This window comes from Oncorhynchus tshawytscha, unplaced genomic scaffold (assembly GCF_018296145.1).
Source record: "Oncorhynchus tshawytscha isolate Ot180627B unplaced genomic scaffold, Otsh_v2.0 Un_contig_6829_pilon_pilon, whole genome shotgun sequence".
In the NCBI taxonomy this organism is placed as follows: domain Eukaryota; kingdom Metazoa; phylum Chordata; class Actinopteri; order Salmoniformes; family Salmonidae; genus Oncorhynchus; species Oncorhynchus tshawytscha.
In genome coordinates, this window is record NW_024609670.1 from 224483 (window position 1) to 243108 (window position 18626).

Sequence of the window (18626 nt, forward strand, 5' to 3'; positions counted from 1 at the left end):
AATGAGATTCTACCACACCGCCACTTGTTTGTAAAATGTGTGTATTCTATACACGATTATTTTCAAAACATTCACATTAATTAAAAGAGAGATACGTAAAGAAACAAATAAGGTATCAAACATGCCCTTCTTTCCATACAAAATAATTCACAAATCAAGAAAATAGAAGATTCATGCACCTGTATTTTTTTCTTCTCTGTGTTCATTTTTGAACATAATGGTCTGCTTATATAACGGGTGTATAGCCTGCTTATATTATCTGCTTATATAATTTCCATTTAACCTAGATGCTGTCCACAATAGGGACCCGCTGAACACTGGGACCTGTTTGGTATGCAACCCATGTTGCATCTGATGGCCTTTCTCTCAGACACTCTCTCTTTCTCTCTCACACACATCAGAGAGAGAGAGTGAGATAGAGTTGACCTTTAAATTTTCATACATTTCCCCAAACCAGACCCTACTTATCATTTGAGCTTACTTATCACAATCTCTTTTGCACAATATAATGATGGAACTGTCCAAAATCACATACACACACACACATGTCAGAGAGAGAGAGTGAGATAGATCTTACCTTTTTATTTAGACAAATTGCCCCAGACCAGACACAACTTATCATTTGAGCTTACTTATCACCATCTCTTTTGCACAATATAATGATGGAACTGTCTGGTAGCTATGAGTTTGAGTCAGGTGTTATTGTACTCTGAGGGTAATTATAACATGTTAATACACATCTGTTCCAGCCAGACACCTGGATAAAAAATCTAAATGTGCAGAAATATCAATGTAATTATAGAGGGCGCTGAGACAGACAGATCCACTCCTTGTCTTAAAAGGCCTCTGTACAGATCTCAGCATGTTCCTTTCACAATGGAAGTCAAACTAACAGAAGCAGTGATTTTCTCTCTCCTTCTTACTCTCCAGGTATTTTCTGCAGGTAAGTATTATTATTTATTTTTTTTACAAATCATCTAATTTCTGGGGATTTAAATATCTAACATGACATATCAGAGATCATCTCTTCAAAATGCTATGATGACAAAGTGTCATATTTTTTGAGGAAATGGAGTGAAAATATATATGTTTTAAAATATTAGAGTTTTTGCCATTTGAAATGATAGTGATGATCAGGACATTCAGGGGCGATTTCAGATTAAGCCTAGTACTGGACTAAAAAGCACTTTCTATGGAGATGTTCTATTTAGAATTATTTTTAGTCCAGAACTAAAATGAATCTGTGTTAGCATCACTTTCACAATGTCTTGAATGTCATCCAGAGAGGAACGATGAGACTCCCACTTCCTGGCCAGATCAAGGGGCAATTCCCATGGGAGACTACCTGGAGAAGGGGAGAGGAGAGGTGCACAGATATGACAGACAAGGTGAGTCAAAAAAAAACAATACATTCAGACTAGCCTGGTATCCAAACTGAATATTGATCAGTATTACTATTGTTTCAGTGACATGGTGTGATATTCAGCTTGGATCCCAGGCTAAAGACTACTGAGTAAACACGATTGATCTCTTATATCGATCTTCGGTGGCATTTATATAATTGACAACAAAAAAAAACTTTCTCACATGTTTTTTTTCACAGAGCAGCATTCTGGGCAATCTGAACATGATGTTATTCACACACTGCTGAGCACAAACGATGCAACTGAGATAGACATCATCAACCGTGACGAGTTTCCATGTAACGTCATATCAGTCATGGACGACCTCCCAACCCCTCAGGTTCAGACTCAACCAACCCCGACCGCAGTTACCACCAGCAGCCCACACCTGGACAATAACAAAAACAAGAGAAAGGCAAAGGGCGCTCCTCAACATCAGGGTCTAGTTGTCCCATACCTACCCATCAGGCCTGGTGCCCCCAACATAAAAGGCTTCCCTCCTGCACCACCAATGTTCTTTGTCCCTCAGAGAGCTGCAGCACACCATCCCCACCCCATGAGCTGGTTTCCCAGAGGTTATGGAAGTATGCCCAACTACCTCATGCCCCCCTCTGTATTCTCAGCCTATGTCCGGGCTTTGCATCTAGGTTCATCTGAAGAGAATTCTCTGAGTGACTGAAGTATCAGGTTCCTAAGACCATTTATAAATAGAATGGGGGGTGTCCGTTCTATAGATTCTATTTCTATGGCTAAGAGTTTCTGGTGCTAAGTCTCCATTACTGTCCCAGACAAGAGATCGGCAGAGGCTGATATGATCAGTGTCATTGTGCGCTGAATCTGCTATGTGGAAGTGTTGATAAGCATCATGTTTTTATTTTTTAATCACTCACAGCACCATGCGTATATGCTTACATGACAAAAATAAACCATTTCCTTTTCATAAAGTATTTGAGTTGTTTTGGACTGTAGTGCTCAACCATTTAATTACACTAAATGAATACGTTTAACATGTTACCTTCAGAATCACGATGCTTGCACAATACAAATTACACCCTGCATTGCAAAGAAAGCCAGGTTCGACAAGTGCAACTTTTAATCAAGCCAGAATGAACAATGATTCATGGATTAATTATCGGAGAGTATCATGCCTGTGTCACAAATACGCAGACCTGTGGTCAACCTCGGCTGCCTTTGCAATCAACACAAGGCAGTTACCACAGGAGCTGGAACTAGGTGGTGTTCATTACGCACCAAACTAAGGTAAAAAAGAAAAGGGGACTGCCAATAAGAAACGTTCCTTTCATTAGAAAATAGAAGTGTGGTTAAGGTTAGGTTTGAAATAACATTTTAAGAAGAGAAATTGTAGAAACAGGCGGGGTTTAGCAAGAATTATGACTATGGCAACTACATTGAACAAAAAGTATAAATGCAACAATTTCAAAGTTACAGTTCATATAAGGAAATCAGTAAATTCAAACAAATTTATTAGGCCTAATCAATGGATTTCACGACTGGGCAGGGGCGCAGCCATGGTTGGGGACGACATAGGCCCACCCACTGGGGAGCCAGGTGAAGAAGCTGGATGTGGAGGTTCTGGGCTGGCGTGGATACACATGGTCTGTGGTTGTGAGACCGGTTGGACATACTGCCAAATTCTCTGAAACGTTGGAGGCAGTTTATGGTGAAGAAATTTTACATTCAATTATCTGGCAACAGCTCTGGTGGACATTCCTGCAGTCAGAATGCCAGTTGGACACTCCCTCAAAACTTGAGACACCTGTGGTATTATGTTCAGTAAAAAAACTGCACATTTTAGAGTGGCCTTTTATTGTCCCCAGCAAAAGGTGCACCTGTGAATTACCATGCTGTTTAATCAGCTTCTTGATATGCCACACCTGTCAGGTGGATGGAGAAATGCGCACTGACAGGAATGTAAAGAAATTTGTGCACAACATTTGAGAGAAATAAGCTTTTTGCGCACATGGAACATTTCTGGGATCTTTTATTTCAGCTCATGAAACCAACACTTTACATGTTGAGTTTATATTTTTGTTCTTTATAGTCGGGACCCACGTTACTTCTGGCTTTGTTAATATTCTCAAGTAGGATCCAACATCTTGGGGCATTTCCAACTTCTTTGTCTTTTACGACATTTGGTTGACTGCTGTGCCCCTTAAAACATGACAACTGTGATGACTGGTGCAGATATCAGTAGTTTATTGTATGTTAAGTCCAAACACATTCAAAATGGAAAACTAAAACAAATTTGCTCCATCTGCAACACATTTTTTTGTTTCTACTAGCAAACAAGTAGAAGGTAAACACAGTAAATTAAGATGGCAACCAACTGACTGCTTTGCGTACCACACTTGCTAAAGCCAGGAAGGAAATCCTATTCCACTGAAAAGAGGACTGGAATGATATACATTTAAATCCACTCTACAGCATTTTTCAACAGTGGAAAAAGTTTACAGCCTTTGCTTTAGGGGGTCCTTTGAATCTTGGGGGTAGAGATGGGGGTTTCACTGAAATTTCAGAGCAAAAAAAATAAAAGTACAAATCTGCTCCCAATAAACGTTTAACACCACTGAGTTTTAAAGCACTGACTTCAGAAAACTAGCCAGAAAGCATGATGGCATTCCACTCGGCTGACTCTCCTCGCCCTTGTTGACCATTGCAAAAGTAAAATCGCAGTAAGTGCCCTTTTCTTAGCCATAATATGAAACTCACATTATGAGTATATAGGCAACTGTGAAACTTGTCCATATGTGGAAACATGGGGAGGGATGTAGTTCTGCAGTGACCAACAATGGATTCCTGGAGAAAGGGACTCAATTTCAAAATGGCCTCTTCCCATAACACACACACAGTGTTCGGCACGTCGCTCCAATCCAACCAAAAGGTACATGCATTTCCACCAGTGTGACTGGCTTTTTAAGCTGGCCCACGCCACGAGAAAATTAATTATGAGAGCAATGTCAGAAAAGGGGGTAGGATGGGAAAAGTGTTTTTACTGTGACAGATTGTCCCAGAAAATTTCAGAAATAGCGCAATACCACCTGACAAGGAAGACCTCAGTACGACATTTTGGAAAAGGCGCTACATCAGATTTAACTTTCCGTTTCAGTGCAAGAAGACCAGTATAAGAAAAAAGAAGTGCAAAATATTTGTCATTTCTCCTCCCCGATTCTATTCCAGGTTGAAACCGAGGTCTTCCCTTTCACAGTCACAAAAATAAAACTTCCCATTTCACTGGCAGAGTACTGGTATAGAAATCTTATTTTTCTTATTTTGCCTTAGTGGGAAAAAAATAATAGAAAAATCGGTACACAGCACATTGAATATTATCAGCATTTTAAAAAATATGAACGCATAAATGGATTTTAAAAAGTGAGTGTCATCCCAGATAAAGTTTGCACTAACGCTAAACCACACCTAAGATGACCATTTTACAAAAATTGCTGCCAACGAAAAATGTGTTGTTGATGAAACAGTCAGATGCCCTTGGATCCAGGGCTTATGCCACCGTTCGAGACAAAGACCATGCTGCTCCAATTGACCGTACCGATTGAGTACCGTCTAGTAGCCAATGTCTGAGCCGTGCAATACAACGGTTTCCTTTAAGAGGGCATTTCATTTTCACTGTACGTTACAGTTACTAAGCAAACAGCTCGTCAATACTGCAGATGCAAACTCTTCAACTGATCCCATTTGCTTGACTAACCAAGAATCACACATGACTAGTATGTTCCAATGAATCATTTCTTTAACATAATAACGCATCTCTGGGACATTTAACATTAAAACTTCAGGCACCCGTTGTCTCTCTAGTCTCTTCAAAACCCCAGAGCAGATACTATAAACAAATGCACAACTTGCAGCACACCATCTTAGGTAGTTCAACAGTACTTATGGGAGAGTGAAATATGCACCAGAAAAACGTTATAATCCTGTGAAGAACACTGCAAATTCTCCTGGCCTCAGTAGGTAGAGTAGTTCAACTGGAGCTGGGAGCAAAACTGGACACCCCAAACTCAACTCACTAGTAAGACTGGAAAGATGAAATAGAAGGCACCATCATGCTTTTATAGTCAAGTTGAAAAAAAAAGGAGAATTAAATCATACAGTGAACTATGATTTTTGCTGTACATTTATTATGTTCCTCCGTACACTTGACGGGGAATGGAGGGAGAAGAGGAACCCCAGTTTCACGGTTCTGGCAAGGGTAGGGGAGAAAAAAAGGGGGAGAAAATATGCATGAAAATAACATAAAAAAAACAATAGGGAGCGAGTCTCCAAACATTATCACCACCACTCTCCTATTGGTCAGCTTGGGTTGTGTCTGTGGACCATCCTTTTATTTCCCCATTCGGTGAAGTCCAGGAACTTTGAGCTTTTTATTAAATTCATTTAGGAAAATAATCATTCTGTAGATTGGTATGTTGTATTCCAGCAGTAATTGAAGCATAGTTATGGGTTCGCAGATGAAAGATGTGAGAGAAGTATATTGGTCACAGTAAACAGGCCTGAAGTGGAGGCCTGCCTTGTCACGTCGTTTAGCTTTGAGACAACAGTAGATGTCTCAACCAGCTGCGATCCCAGGATGTCAATGTAACATGACAAAAGTACCCATTAGTGCATATTGATGAGTGCATTATGCAATTTGTTTTAAGCAGTGTCCTTTGAAAAGGAAAAAACTAAATGCAAGCCCCCCCATAGCAGGAAATTCACCTCATGCTTTTCCAACAGTAACGGGCAGAGAACTCCCACATATAAAATGTGCATTAAGAGGGGTTTCGTGACGTAGCGCCCTGGTAAGTCGAGGCGTAATAATCTCTATTCCAAATGATGGGCTGTAGTATCGTAGGTAAAAGTCTATCAGTCCCTCCTCCTATAACGATGCAGATTACTCCTGGTTGCTTTTCCTCAAATTTACAAATTAATGTTTGTGAATTCTTGACAACACTGGAAAAGTACGCTCAGCTCACAGCTAAGTAAAGCGAAAATGCAAATTTGACGTTTGCTCATTTTTGTCTGTCACATCAAAGAAGAAATAGTTGACAGTCTGTCACATTCCAAAGCCAAAAATACTTTTTTACCGAAACGAAAACAAACAAACAAAAGTATATACGTTTATACATGTAGATTTTTTCGTTAACGAGAACGGTAGAAGATGAACGTGGTACTACTTCCGAACTGCAGGTGGCACTATCAGCGGCGCTGGGTGGTGAAGCGGCCCTCGGCGGATCCTCCTGCTCCTCTTCCAGAACCCAGGCCGGGCTTGGGAGCACCCATGCCGCCCCTGGGTGGGGGGCCCCTGCCGTCACGCATCATCCCGCTGCCGGCCACCATGCCTCCTCGTGGGCCGCCGGGCCCCCTGTCGCCGCGTCTCCCCATGTCTCTGCGGTCGTCTCCGCCACGGACCTCCCGCTCACGCACCGCCCTGGTCTTCTTCTCCTCTACGTTCAGACGCACCTCGCCACGGAACATGATGGGCTACAGGACAGAGGGGACCGTTAATACAGGATTGACAGGTGATTAGGGGACCTTAAGAAAATACAATTTTCACGATCCTTCTCATTCACTGGTTTGCACACCATAAAACCCTATTGTTGCATCTTTGGTTGTATCGATTGTGGTTTTCCTGCATAGAAAAGTCTTAGGAGGCCTGCCTAAGTGTTTTTGGGCCACCTATGTCCAGAAAGCTAAAACAAGAGCCCCCAATATTATTTTTTAAATTACGATCCTTGAGAACCAACAATCACCAAAAATAAGAGTCAGGGAGAATCAAATTCCAAAAATGATACATTCAGGAGTTTTTTTGTCAGAGAATGGGAACCCCATTGATTCTGTTAGAATGTTTGAGACTCAGATAGCATAAGCCAAGCTGAACGTTGTCTCTGAGGACAACGGGAGGGCTTCAAATTTCCAGTCAGCACTCCCCCAGCACCATTTTGCTCCAGTCAAACCTTGAATACTCAGTCTCCTATAGCTGAGATTCAAACAAAGGGAAAACGGGCTAGAGAATTGGGGATTAGGATACTGTGCAGAAAACCCATAGGTAGTGATTTACAACACCAAGTCATGTGCCACCAAAACACCCGTGTGAATGAGGGGGATAATGAAGTCAGTACTTGCCCCCCCTACCTTCGCCCCCAGGATTCTCTGGACAGGGTCAGAGTCGTCGAAGACCACAAAGCCAAAGTTGGGCAGCTTTCCTCCGACTCCCTTGGTGTTGATCCTCAGCTCCACTACATTGCCAAAAGCTGAAGGAAGACATTTTAGTTTTCAATTCCAAATACCGAAAATCATACACACTTCTCCTGCTACGTCATCTGGAGTTTACCGCGTTAGTCACACCTTAACAAAAGGATAGAAGATGTAAACTGTTCCAAACGCACACAATTCTATTGATTTAAATGCCATTGATACTTTGAACAACCAGAAAATGGCATGGCTAAATAACCATTCATGTGTACGAGTGCTTACTCATGAAGAAGTCCTTGAGCTCTGCCTCGTCAATGTCATGAGGGAGGTTGCCCACAAAGAGCTGGTGGCTGTCTGGGTACCGGATGATCCTCCTGTTGTCCATCTCACCGGGGTCCGCCTCGCCCCGACCTGCAGTCAGGAGAAGTCATTAGCTACCATCTGGACCGTCACTCTGTACCAACACTGAAGAGAGCACATTTAGTACAAAGTCACAGCTTTATTACCTTTGTTGACAAAACTGAAGTGGGGTTTCCCAGTTTGTGATTCTGAAGGTGCAACACCATCTAAGTGACAGAGACGTGCACACATTGACCCATGTGTAAATAATAAAGACTACAGAAGTGTGAGCACCCGTGACGTGTTGAGAACTAAGCAGACCTAAAACCAAGAGCATATTGCGCGTATAGACAGTGCGTCTGTAGAAAAACATTGCCATTAGGTACCACCGGGCTTACCAGGTCTGGATGCTCGCTGTACGAAGGCTGGTCTGTCGCGGGGGCGCTGGTCCCGGGGTCCCCGGAGAGGGGCCATCTGGCTCTCAAGTTTGGTCTCCGCTCTGGGCTGTAAAGGAGCGCGACACACAGGAGATGAGACCTACTTGACCACAGACAACACACAGGCCAGACACACACAAGACACGGGGTCAGGGGTTACCTGTGAGCTTGGTGCTTTAACAACATGGGGGGGGATTCCAGAGGAGGATCCTGTACCGCTAGGAGGCAGGTTTTTACTGGTCACCGAGGCCCAGGAGAAGGTCTGCCAGGAATTCAGTCAGAATTCAACCGTGCCAATCAGTAGAACAACAGTACAATATGATTTTGAAAGGCAGATATGTTGACAGTAATCTGTGCAATAGTGCTACTTCTGAAATGGCACCCTATTCCTTCTATAGTGCACTTTTGACCAGCGATCTATATAGAACAGCAGTGTGATTTCAGATGCAACCTGCATGTTATTGTGATGTTATAAATGGTCATAGCACTGTTGTACCAGGAGAGTGGACCAACCTTGGGGGCCTCCTGCGTGCTGGGTGGGGACTCTACTGGGACCGGGGAGGGGGCCTTCTCCTCCAGCTCCTCCATCACTTTCTCCTCCACGTCAGGCTTCAGCTCCTCTACCTCGGGCTCCGGTTCAGGCTCGGGCTCAGGATCTGGAGCCGGCTCCTCCATAGGCTCCTCAACACCATTGCTAAATGAAGCAGAAATCAGTCAAGTTTTCTACAGCTGTTTGCCTAGATGTACCTTTTTATAAACTCAGATACAAGCTCAATATGATTGGATTCGGTCACATTTCTTCTTGACACAAATATGATGCAACTGTACACTCACTGGCCAGTTTATTTGGCACCCCACACCGTTCATGAAAATGGACCGCTCCTAGACAGACAGACAGAGAGTCATGTGGCCTGCTAGATAAAGCAGGCAGACAGGCATCCAGTTACTATTCAATTGAATGAACAAAACGAGTGACTTAAGGCTGGTATGATCATTGATGCCAGGCGCGCCAGATCCAGTATCTCAGAAACTGGCCGCCGGATTTTCCCACACGACAATGTCTGGAGTAAACCAAGAATGCTGCGACAAACAGAAGAAAAAAAATACATCCAGTCAGCGGCAGTCGTGTGGGCGAAAACAGCTAGTTGATGAGAGGTAGAATGAGAATGGAAAGAATCGTGCAAGCTAACAGGCGGGCCACAATTAGATCAATAACAGCGCAGTACAACAGTGGTGTGCAGAACAGCATCTCGTTGATCCTTGTCATAGATGGGCTATTGCAGCAGACAACCACACTGGGTTCCACACCATTCAGGTAAAAACTAAATGCGGCTCGTGGGCACATGGTCACCAAGATTGGACAATCAAGGAGTGGAAAAACAGCACCTGGAGCATGACATCGAGTTTAATTTACTTGAGTGGCCTGCGCAGTCCCCAGGCCTCAACCCAACAGACCATCTGGAATGGGCTAGACGGCAGTACATTCATGCTGCGAACAATCCACAGCAACTGCGTGATGCCGTCGCCGTCAGCATGTACCAACATCCCTGTGGAATGTTTCCGATACTGTGTAGAACGCCCCAAACAATTCTGTCTGTTCTGAAGGCAAAGAGCAGGTTCGACCCAGTACTAGATGGGTGTACCAAATAAACTGTAAAGTGAGTGTACATACCAACTGTATGCCATGTTTACTTATTGTTTTTTAATGCAGTGCACGTCCTGTACATAAATGCAATTTCTCTAAAACAGAACATTAAGTACATCTAGTCGCCATTGATCTAACCATCATTGTCAAACTGGCATGGTGGTCTCCATGGCATAGACTTACATGACAGGGTGAGGCTCGTAGTAGGTAGTGCTGTTAGGACTGTCCTGGAGTGGCTCTGGGGACGGCTGTCTCTCCTCCTGCTCCTCCTCAACCTCCTCTTCAGATTCTGAGGTACCATTGATTAACAAAACAAAGTATACAGACCATATAAACAAATTGACATCCAAAGTCAACATTGAAGATAATTTAACTGGACAAAGTGCAGAATTTCTTACCCTCATCAAGTTCAGCCTCAGAGTCGCCGAAAACCTCATCCTCATAGCGGAAAATATCGTTGTGTACGTAGAACTTGTTTGCCACGGAGCCCTGTGGAAATAGCCAGACAAGCTATTATTATTTGTGCTGCACTAGCTGACGAAAATGTGCTTTCCCCCTCATAGTTGAGGAGCTTCATAATCTAAGAAAAAGTGCAGAGTTGTTTTCAGTGGGCATGAAATGTTTTGAAACAGTGAATCAGGGAGGTACTTCCTAAACATTGAGCCCTACTGAACACAACGCAGGTAGTCACTCCACTTCAATTCATTCTACCATTTCATGACTGCTGAACACAATCCAAAATTCCCAGTGAGTGACAATTAAGATATGACAACTACCCTATGCTTAGTAAAGTGTGTGCAGTGAGCCCCGCCCTTTAGCCTACCGTACTACGCACCTCTGGAGCGAGCACAAAGGTCTGCATGAACTTCCTCATCGGCTGGCCGTTGTTGGAGAGCTCACCCAGCACCTGGACCACAACGCCGTCAGTCAGGGTGGCATGGGCGTCCACGTGTCTGATCTTCGTGTGGCATTCTTGGAACTGCAGGGACAGGACCTTCTTGTGGATTTCCTGGGTAGGATGAAGGAAGTACAGTTAGAAGTAAATCACAAGGCCAGGAATGGTTTATAATAGAATCAAATTTCCTGCATTATTACATCACAGCACTTGGAAGGTTCTAAAAAAAAATATTTGAACATCTAAATTGTTTGAGATTTGCATGAAAAGCATCCCGAGTGAAGACTCTTGACTGTGTTATATTTTTCAAAACAGGTAGTTGTCATCTGGATCTTTGATTTAGGTTATTGACACTTACTGCTTGGCCATACACTGCTTCTGCAAGCTTCCCGTTGGAGTCAAGTCCGCCATGAACATAGGAGGAGTTCCTTCCATAGAACCTGTCATGACAAAGCAGAGACATTTAAAGTCCTGCTGGCACAAGTCTACATAAAGCAATGGAAGGTTATCACATACTGTGGGCTATTCAATCTAGACAAATCGGTCAGTACCTGTGCAGGAAATCGGGTGCTTTGTTTAAGAGTGTGTAATACTGCCTCACAAACTCCCGCCCTACAAGCAGGGGACTTGGCTTCTCCATCACCATTTCTTTGGTAATCAATATCAAGTGCTGAAACAGAACATTAACAAAACATTTTAATCTTGATATGAAGTAATACTTTGAAGTGACCTAAGAACATGCAGGTCAGCATTGCAGAAGGAAAATAAAGCCATGACAACTCATTCTTATTGGACATAATTGAGGCAACATGTACAATATCAACCCATAATACCAGAATGAGACCAATGGAAAACTGAGCAACTTATGAATCGTTCATGAATGATATTTGCATGCAAATTTGAGCTAATAAAAAATTATGTACAGAAACTGGTTATTAAGACGTTGTTTTCTAGTTTTGAAATTAGTTGAGAATATGAAGACAAAGTCGATGCGTTCAACTGATTTTTAAAAAGACAATGCACCATGTTGTTCGTGTTCACATTTTAAAATGATACATATTTATCGTTGCTAGCTAACTACCTACTTTGATAGCACACACTAGCGTGCAACTGCGCCATCACGTTTATCCACCCGGACACAAAAGAGGGGTACAAAGCATAGGTCGACTTCAACGAGACGTTCTCAGAAGAGTTGAGAGATTGTCTTTACATATGTTACTAATCAAATGAACAAATTAGGTTAATGTTAAATTAATTTGTTTGATAGTAGCCAGGCCTATTGTGACGGAAACTGCGGAAGGCCTCCCACGACCTGGTACAGCCTCCGTCGTAGCTGGATGTCTATTTTCGTGTGGCATCGTCGAATAATTTCCCTGGCCTTGATACCAGACATAACACATGTTGCTAGAAATAGTAGACCAACTCCAAATGCTTTGAAAGAGGCCTCGTCTTATTTGGAAGTGTATTTAGCAAACTAGTTAGGGCAGCATACTTGTAAGGTAAACGAGGATTAGCTAGCTAATGCTGGCTTCCTACTAGATTGGTGCTAGGCTAATTTGGGAAAACTCGTTAGCTAGCTCCTAGTTAGCCAACACGTTAACACTGCGTGCATTGATAAATAGCATTACCCCCAATATTCTAATGTAATTTAAGTATACATTTTAAATCAACAAAATGCACAGAAAAGTCCGTACCGGTTGCAAATTAAATGATAGTGAAACTAGTACATTTGCTAACGTTAGGCAGCTAATGGCGCTAAGCTAGATTTGTGGCGTCGTTGCTTTTTCTCAAACTACCTTGTCTTGACAACTTTGTTTACCCCTATCAGTTTTCCTTCGTGTATTAACATGCATCAACACTTTAATGATGCAAAGTCATGTGGCTCAATTTCATGAATTAGAAACGTTGAACAGCTAGCAACAATCACTTTGTAACTAGCCAATACACATTGGTCTATTCTGACCGGTTAACACGTTCGTGCAAGTGCCTAAATCCTGGCACCGGCAGGCAGGGTTTTCTTGAACAGAGCTGGTTAGCAAGCAATATTGTCGACACCAGTGCTCGTGTTAGCATTGCACATAATACAAAGGCCGACTGGCTAGGTATTTTTAGCTATAGCTAGTTAGTTAATGAGAAAAATAAAATTGAACTCGGTCAAATTCGGGGTTTAGCATCACATGATACCATGCCTGTTTATTCCATTTTAGCTCAAATTGTCGACATGAAATTAATTGAAGACACATACTGTACAGTGAGCCAACAAAGACCTTCACTAACTCAAATGTTAACTTTTTCCCGAGAACAACTACAGTAGCGAGCCATTAATAAAAATGTTATCGTTAGTCAGATTATCGATTTTTTTTTTTATTAAAAAAAGGTAACTTACCTTTTGAAATACCTATCTAATTGAACACAGTGATTAAATGACTATACTCTGAAATATGCAGAATATTTCAGGTGTAATTTATAATATTTCTCTCCCTCTACTGAAAGACTTTATGATCTCTGCTGTATCAGAGATTGGAATTTAAAGCGATAGACTTCAAATTTATTGTCTAACCCCTGCAATCTAGGGAGGGAACCCCCGTGACAGTGGAGTAGCCAATGATATTTTTACACTGGACAACATCAATTGTGACGTATTTTGGTGTATTTTCCCGCCTGCCTTCCTGCCTAAAAATCCAGACGTTATGACGTCACAACGGGTTTATTTTGTCATAACTCGTAATATAATATTCATTATCAGCCAACACTTAAAAAGAGATTAATTGTGACTTAAAACATATTTACCAAGAAAATAATGTTCATATAGTATGTTCTATACACTACAAAATTGAGCAATCTGTAATTCATGAGGATGTTATATGTTTTATTCCTGACAGACAACAGATAACTTGAAGGCTACAATTAATACTTTTGAATACAAAAACTGGAGGAAACCTAGAGCCACAGAAACAAGTCTATCATATGCCTGCCAGTATCAGGAGACACACCTACAGTGCATTCGAGAGTATTCAGACCTCTTGACTTTTTCCACATTTTGTTACGTTACAGCCTTATTCTAAAATGTATTAAATTGTTTTTTTCTTCTTCTCATCAATTTACACACAATACCCCATAATGACAAAGCAAAAACAGGTTTTTACTGAAATGTCTATTTACATAAGTATTCAGACCCTTTACACAGTACTTTGTTGAAGCCCCTTTGGCAGCAATTACAGCCTTAAGTCTTCTTGGGTATGATGCCTCAAGCTTGGCACACCTGTATTTGGGGAGCTTCTCCCATTCTCCTCTGCAGATCCTCTCAAGCTCTGTCAGTTTGGATGGGGAGCTATTTTCAGGTCTCTCCAGAGACGTTTGATCGGGTTCAAGTCCGGGCTCTGGTTGGGCCACTCAAGGACTTTCAGAGACTTGTCCCGAAGCCACTCCTGCATTGCCTTGGCTGTGTGTTTGAGATTGTTGTCCTGTTGGAAGGTGAACCTTTGCCACAGTCTGAGGTCCTGAGCGCTCTGGAGTAGGTTTTCATCAAGGATCTCTCTATTCATCAATCCCTTGATCCTGACTAGTCTCCGAGTCCCTGCTGCTGAAAAACATCCCACCATGGTGCCACCACCATGCTTCACCGTAGAGATGGTGCCAGGTTTCTTGGCATTCAGGCCAAAGAGTTCAATCTTTGTTTCATCAGATCAGATAATCTTGTTTCTCATGGTCTGAGAATAATTTAGGTGCCTTTTAGGGGACAGGCAGAGGTTGGAGGAGGCCAGTCGGAGCATGCCGAGGAGTCTTGTTCTGTGCACACACTGTGCAAGCGGCGACAAATGCGGACATGTCAGGGACCATAATAGGCCACCAAAAGAGCTGTCGCACAAAGGCCAGGGCCTGACGGGTGCCCGTGGGGCAGGCAAGCCTGGAGAGTGGGCCCACTCCAGGACCGCGGAGCAGACGGCATCAGGAACGAACATCCAGTTATCAGGGCCCCCCCCCGGGGTTAGGCTGGGAACGCTGCACCTCACGGACCTGCTTCCCTATTGACCCACTGCCGAGTGCCCTCGCCAGGCACGAAGTGGGAAGGATGGTCTCGGGTTCCAGGGTAGTAGTCGTGGGGCTATAGCGGTGGGACAGTGCATCTGGCTTGACATTCTTGGATCCTGGCTGGTTTGAGAGGGAGAAGTTGAACCATGTGAACAGCAGGGCCCATCTGGCTTGCCTGGAGTTGAGGGGCTTGGCGGTGCGGAGATACTCCAGGTTCTTGTGGTCAGTCCACACAATTGTTCCGCCCCCTCCAGCCAGTGCCTCCATTCCTCCAACACCATCTTCACCACGAGAAGCTCACGATTCCCCACATCGTAGTTCCTTTCCGTGGCGTTGAGGCTATGGGAGAAGAAGGTGCAGGGATGTAGCTTGAGGTCAAGGGCAGGACGGGGGATGGGTGGTGGGATGAACCAGGATGGGGTCTGTGGTGAAGCGATGTTTGAGGTCCCAGACCACCTGGTCAGCAGCTGGAGACTACGTGAACAGAACCTTGGGCGAGGTGAGTGCTGACAGGGGGGAAGCCAGGGTGCTGTAACCCCGGATAAAGCGACAGTACAAGTTGGAGAACCCCAGAAAACGTTGCAACTGCACCCTGGACGTAGGCTGAGGCCAATCCATCACTGCTCTCACCTTCCCAGGATTCATCTTGACACTCCCAGCAGACATGATGTCATCCACAAAAGGGATGGTGGAGCGATGGAACTCGCACTTCTCTGCCTTCACAAACAGCTGATTCTTCAGAAGAAGTTGAAGGACTTGCCGGACGTGGAGCATGTGTTCTTGAGGGGAGCGGGAGAAGACGAGGATGTCATCAATATAGACGAAGACAAACCGTTTAAACATGTCGCGGAGAACATCATTCACCAGAGCCTGGAACACAGCAGGGGCGTTGGTGAGGCCAAAGGACATGACCAGATACTCGTAGTGGCCACTGGCCGTGTTGAGGGTGATCTTCCACTCGTCCCCCTCTCGTATCCGCACCAGGTGGTAGGCGTTCTGTCTATCCAGCTTGGAATATACAATGGCCCCCTGGAGCGGCTCGAGGGCCGAGGAGATGAGTGATAGCGGTCCTTAACCATAATGTCATTGAGTCCCCAGTAGTCAATGCACGGGCGCAGGGTCTTATCCTTTTTCTCCACGAAGAAGAACCCTGCGCCGGCGGGAGAGGAAGAGGGACAAATAAATCCAGCAGCTAGGGAGTCCCCAATGTAGGTGTCCATAGCCTTGGTCTCCGGTCCCGACAGAGAGCACAGACGTTCCCGGGACGGCGTGGTGGTAGGGGGAAGGTCAATCCCACAGTCATAGGGTCGGTGCAGTGGAAGCGACATGGCCCGGGCCTTGCTGAACACCTCCCGGAGGTCCTGGTTCTCCGCTGGAATGGCGGAGAGATCCAGGGCACCTTCCGAGCCCCCAGGAAGACGTCCCGGGGCAGGTTGTGCTGACTTCAGGAAATGGCCGTGGCAGAACGGGCTCCAGCCCATGATGGCACCAGTAGACCAGTTAATGAGGGGATTGTGTTGTTCGAGCCAGGAGAATCCCAATACCACTGGAATCAGAGGCGACTTGATGAGCAGGAACTGGATAGTCTCGCTGTGATTTCCTGACACCTGTAGGTTGACGGGAGTGGTGTTTTGGGTGACTCTGCCTATAGAGCGAGCGTCCAGTGCTCTAACGTCCATGGGAATGGACGAGGGGCTGAGTGGGGATGTTCAGCTCGGGAACCAGCGTAGCGTCTAAAAGGAGAACGGGGCATCAAAGACCTTCCTCACTTCCCCCGCAAACCCCTCCAGACCAGCGCATATGGCCGGCTGTTGTTCCCACACAGCAGTAGCCCAGGTGAAAGCCCTCAGAAGTAACAATGTTTATACAGCAACGGGGCAAAGGTACAGGACGGCAGGCAGGATCAGGGTCAGGTCAGGCAGAGGTCGGTAATCCAGAGGTGGGGAAAAGTTACAGGACGGCAGGCAGGCTCAGGGGCAGGCAGAGTGGTCAGGCGGGGGGGGTGGCAATAGTGCCCTATTGGCCCTGGTCTAAAACAGTGCACAAGGGAATAGGGTGACATTTGGGACTTATACAGTGTTGCAAGAGGCAGTTATGTAACATGGTATGCTTGTTTCTAGTTAGATCACATCACCATTAGGGATAGATTGTAGAAAGAAAGAGTTGATTCTATGAAGAATACATCATGACATCACAAAGCTTGATAAATGCAAAAATAACCCATACAAAGGTTTACTTTAGAACACATGGTACAAAGTCTCTGAGAAAAAAAACACAATTTGTAAATAGTTACAGCCAACTCTATATTGATGATACCTACCTTTGTCATCAGATAACATCACGAGGAGAGTCACTGCAGATAGAACACGGACAGCACTTTTAACATCCATGCCTGCAAAATGATCTGAAGTCTTTTTCCCATGTAAATCTATCATGAAGGCTGATACATGCTAATTAAACAACCCTCTCATGCCAGTGCTTTGTGATACAGCACAGAGCCTATTGTGACATTTAGATTGTGCCAGAGGCCTTGTTTTGACAAATAGCTATAATGTGGAAATATTACATCATATTCTTAATTCTTTTGTTTGTTTTGAAGCGGGACAGTGTTAGAAAAGTAAAATGTTTGCCAGGACTTGTTGTTTCGCCGCCATTTTAAAAAATAAAGTTGTAATTGATGAAGTGATTTCACCAAAAAACTTGATCAGATATACCACTACTAACCATATCCTATTGATGTTGTTACTTGCTACTGAATATGATTCAAGTACCCAACAAAGGATAACATATTGCTTAGTTACACACAGGGTTAGGGAGTAATTTTATTACAACAAAACTGTAAGTGTAATCAGTTAAATTACCAGCAAAAAGTATTATAATCAGATAACTTTCAAATTCAGAAAGGATGTTTGCGAAGTTAAGTTTGTTCCACCTGAACGAGTCTGACCACACACCAGAGACCACTCTGATGACACACCAAATGTATTTGATGGATATTTCTTGTCTTCCTCTAATTCCCCCTAAGTAACTGAAAGTAAATCAGATTATACTGAATTTGGGTCATCCAAAAGTTACGTTACTGATGACAATTTTGGACAGGTAACTAGTAACTGTAAAGGATTACATTTAGAAAGTAACCTACCCAACCCTGAATTCCAACAGCATACCATCTGTACAGGCTACATTACTGTATCAGGCTGGCGGTTCCCCCACAGCTGTCCTCTCCTTATCTGAACTGTAGAGACTTGTTCTGAGAGAAGAACGCAACATCTTATCAGTCATGATGATTCACTCAGTCATGGAACTATCAATCCAATTCAGCTATTGTAAAGTACAGCAATGTTGTTAACAGCAGTGGGTGTATAGTTATCAGTCCTTGAGCAAACAATGTAAAGGGTGAAGAACAACGAAGGTATACTGTGCGTTTGTTATAAGTTATATATATATATATAAAAAAGAGTACTTTCTTGAACAGTGATTGTTACCTTGACGTAACTACCTTGAGTTAACTCCATTGCGAATTGAGCCGGTGGGTGATTTAAATCAAAACTGGAGAATGAGCGCCATCTAATGGACATGAATAACACAACAGTGAGTAAAGGTAATACAGTAACAATGTTGCTAGAAAAGAACACACCAAGTGACCGAATAACTATGGAAGTACTAGT

The 18626-nt window shown here is 43.7% G+C and overlaps 2 protein-coding genes and 1 long non-coding RNA gene across 9 annotated transcripts; 1 reads left to right on the forward strand and 2 right to left on the reverse strand.

Annotated features, from left to right (window-relative positions):
* Positions 1-567: 567 nt before the first annotated feature.
* Positions 568-1678, reverse strand: LOC112232047. The gene is made up of 2 exons (XR_002950591.1): positions 1588-1678; positions 568-1345 (listed from the first exon to the last, which is right to left on the reverse strand). It is a non-coding gene; the product is annotated as an uncharacterized LOC112232047 (long non-coding RNA).
* On the forward strand, positions 775-2082 carry LOC112232046. The gene is made up of 3 exons (XM_042316816.1): positions 775-943; positions 1284-1388; positions 1604-2082. Exons 1-3 carry the CDS (start codon positions 775-777, stop codon positions 2080-2082), a joined length of 753 nt encoding a protein of 250 aa, XP_042172750.1.
* Positions 2083-3603: 1521 nt separating this feature from the next.
* g3bp2a (G3BP stress granule assembly factor 2a) lies at positions 3604-13471 on the reverse strand. 7 transcript variants are annotated; one of them, XM_042316787.1, is made up of 13 exons: positions 13313-13471; positions 11478-11596; positions 11285-11366; positions 10867-11040; positions 10430-10520; positions 10215-10320; positions 8900-9080; positions 8547-8648; positions 8348-8453; positions 8117-8176; positions 7893-8021; positions 7542-7669; positions 3604-6899 (listed from the first exon to the last, which is right to left on the reverse strand). In XM_042316787.1, the coding sequence occupies exons 2-13, from the start codon at positions 11570-11572 to the stop codon at positions 6615-6617; spliced, it is 1539 nt and encodes a 512-aa protein (XP_042172721.1). In that variant the 5' UTR covers positions 11573-11596; positions 13313-13471; the 3' UTR covers positions 3604-6614. The 7 variants fall into 7 exon arrangements, with proteins under 7 accessions (XP_042172721.1, XP_042172720.1, XP_042172719.1 ...); XM_042316786.1 differs by having other exon boundaries at positions 7551-7669; positions 10855-11040; XM_042316785.1 differs by having other exon boundaries at positions 10855-11040.
* Between the last annotated feature and the right edge of the window lie 5155 nt (positions 13472-18626).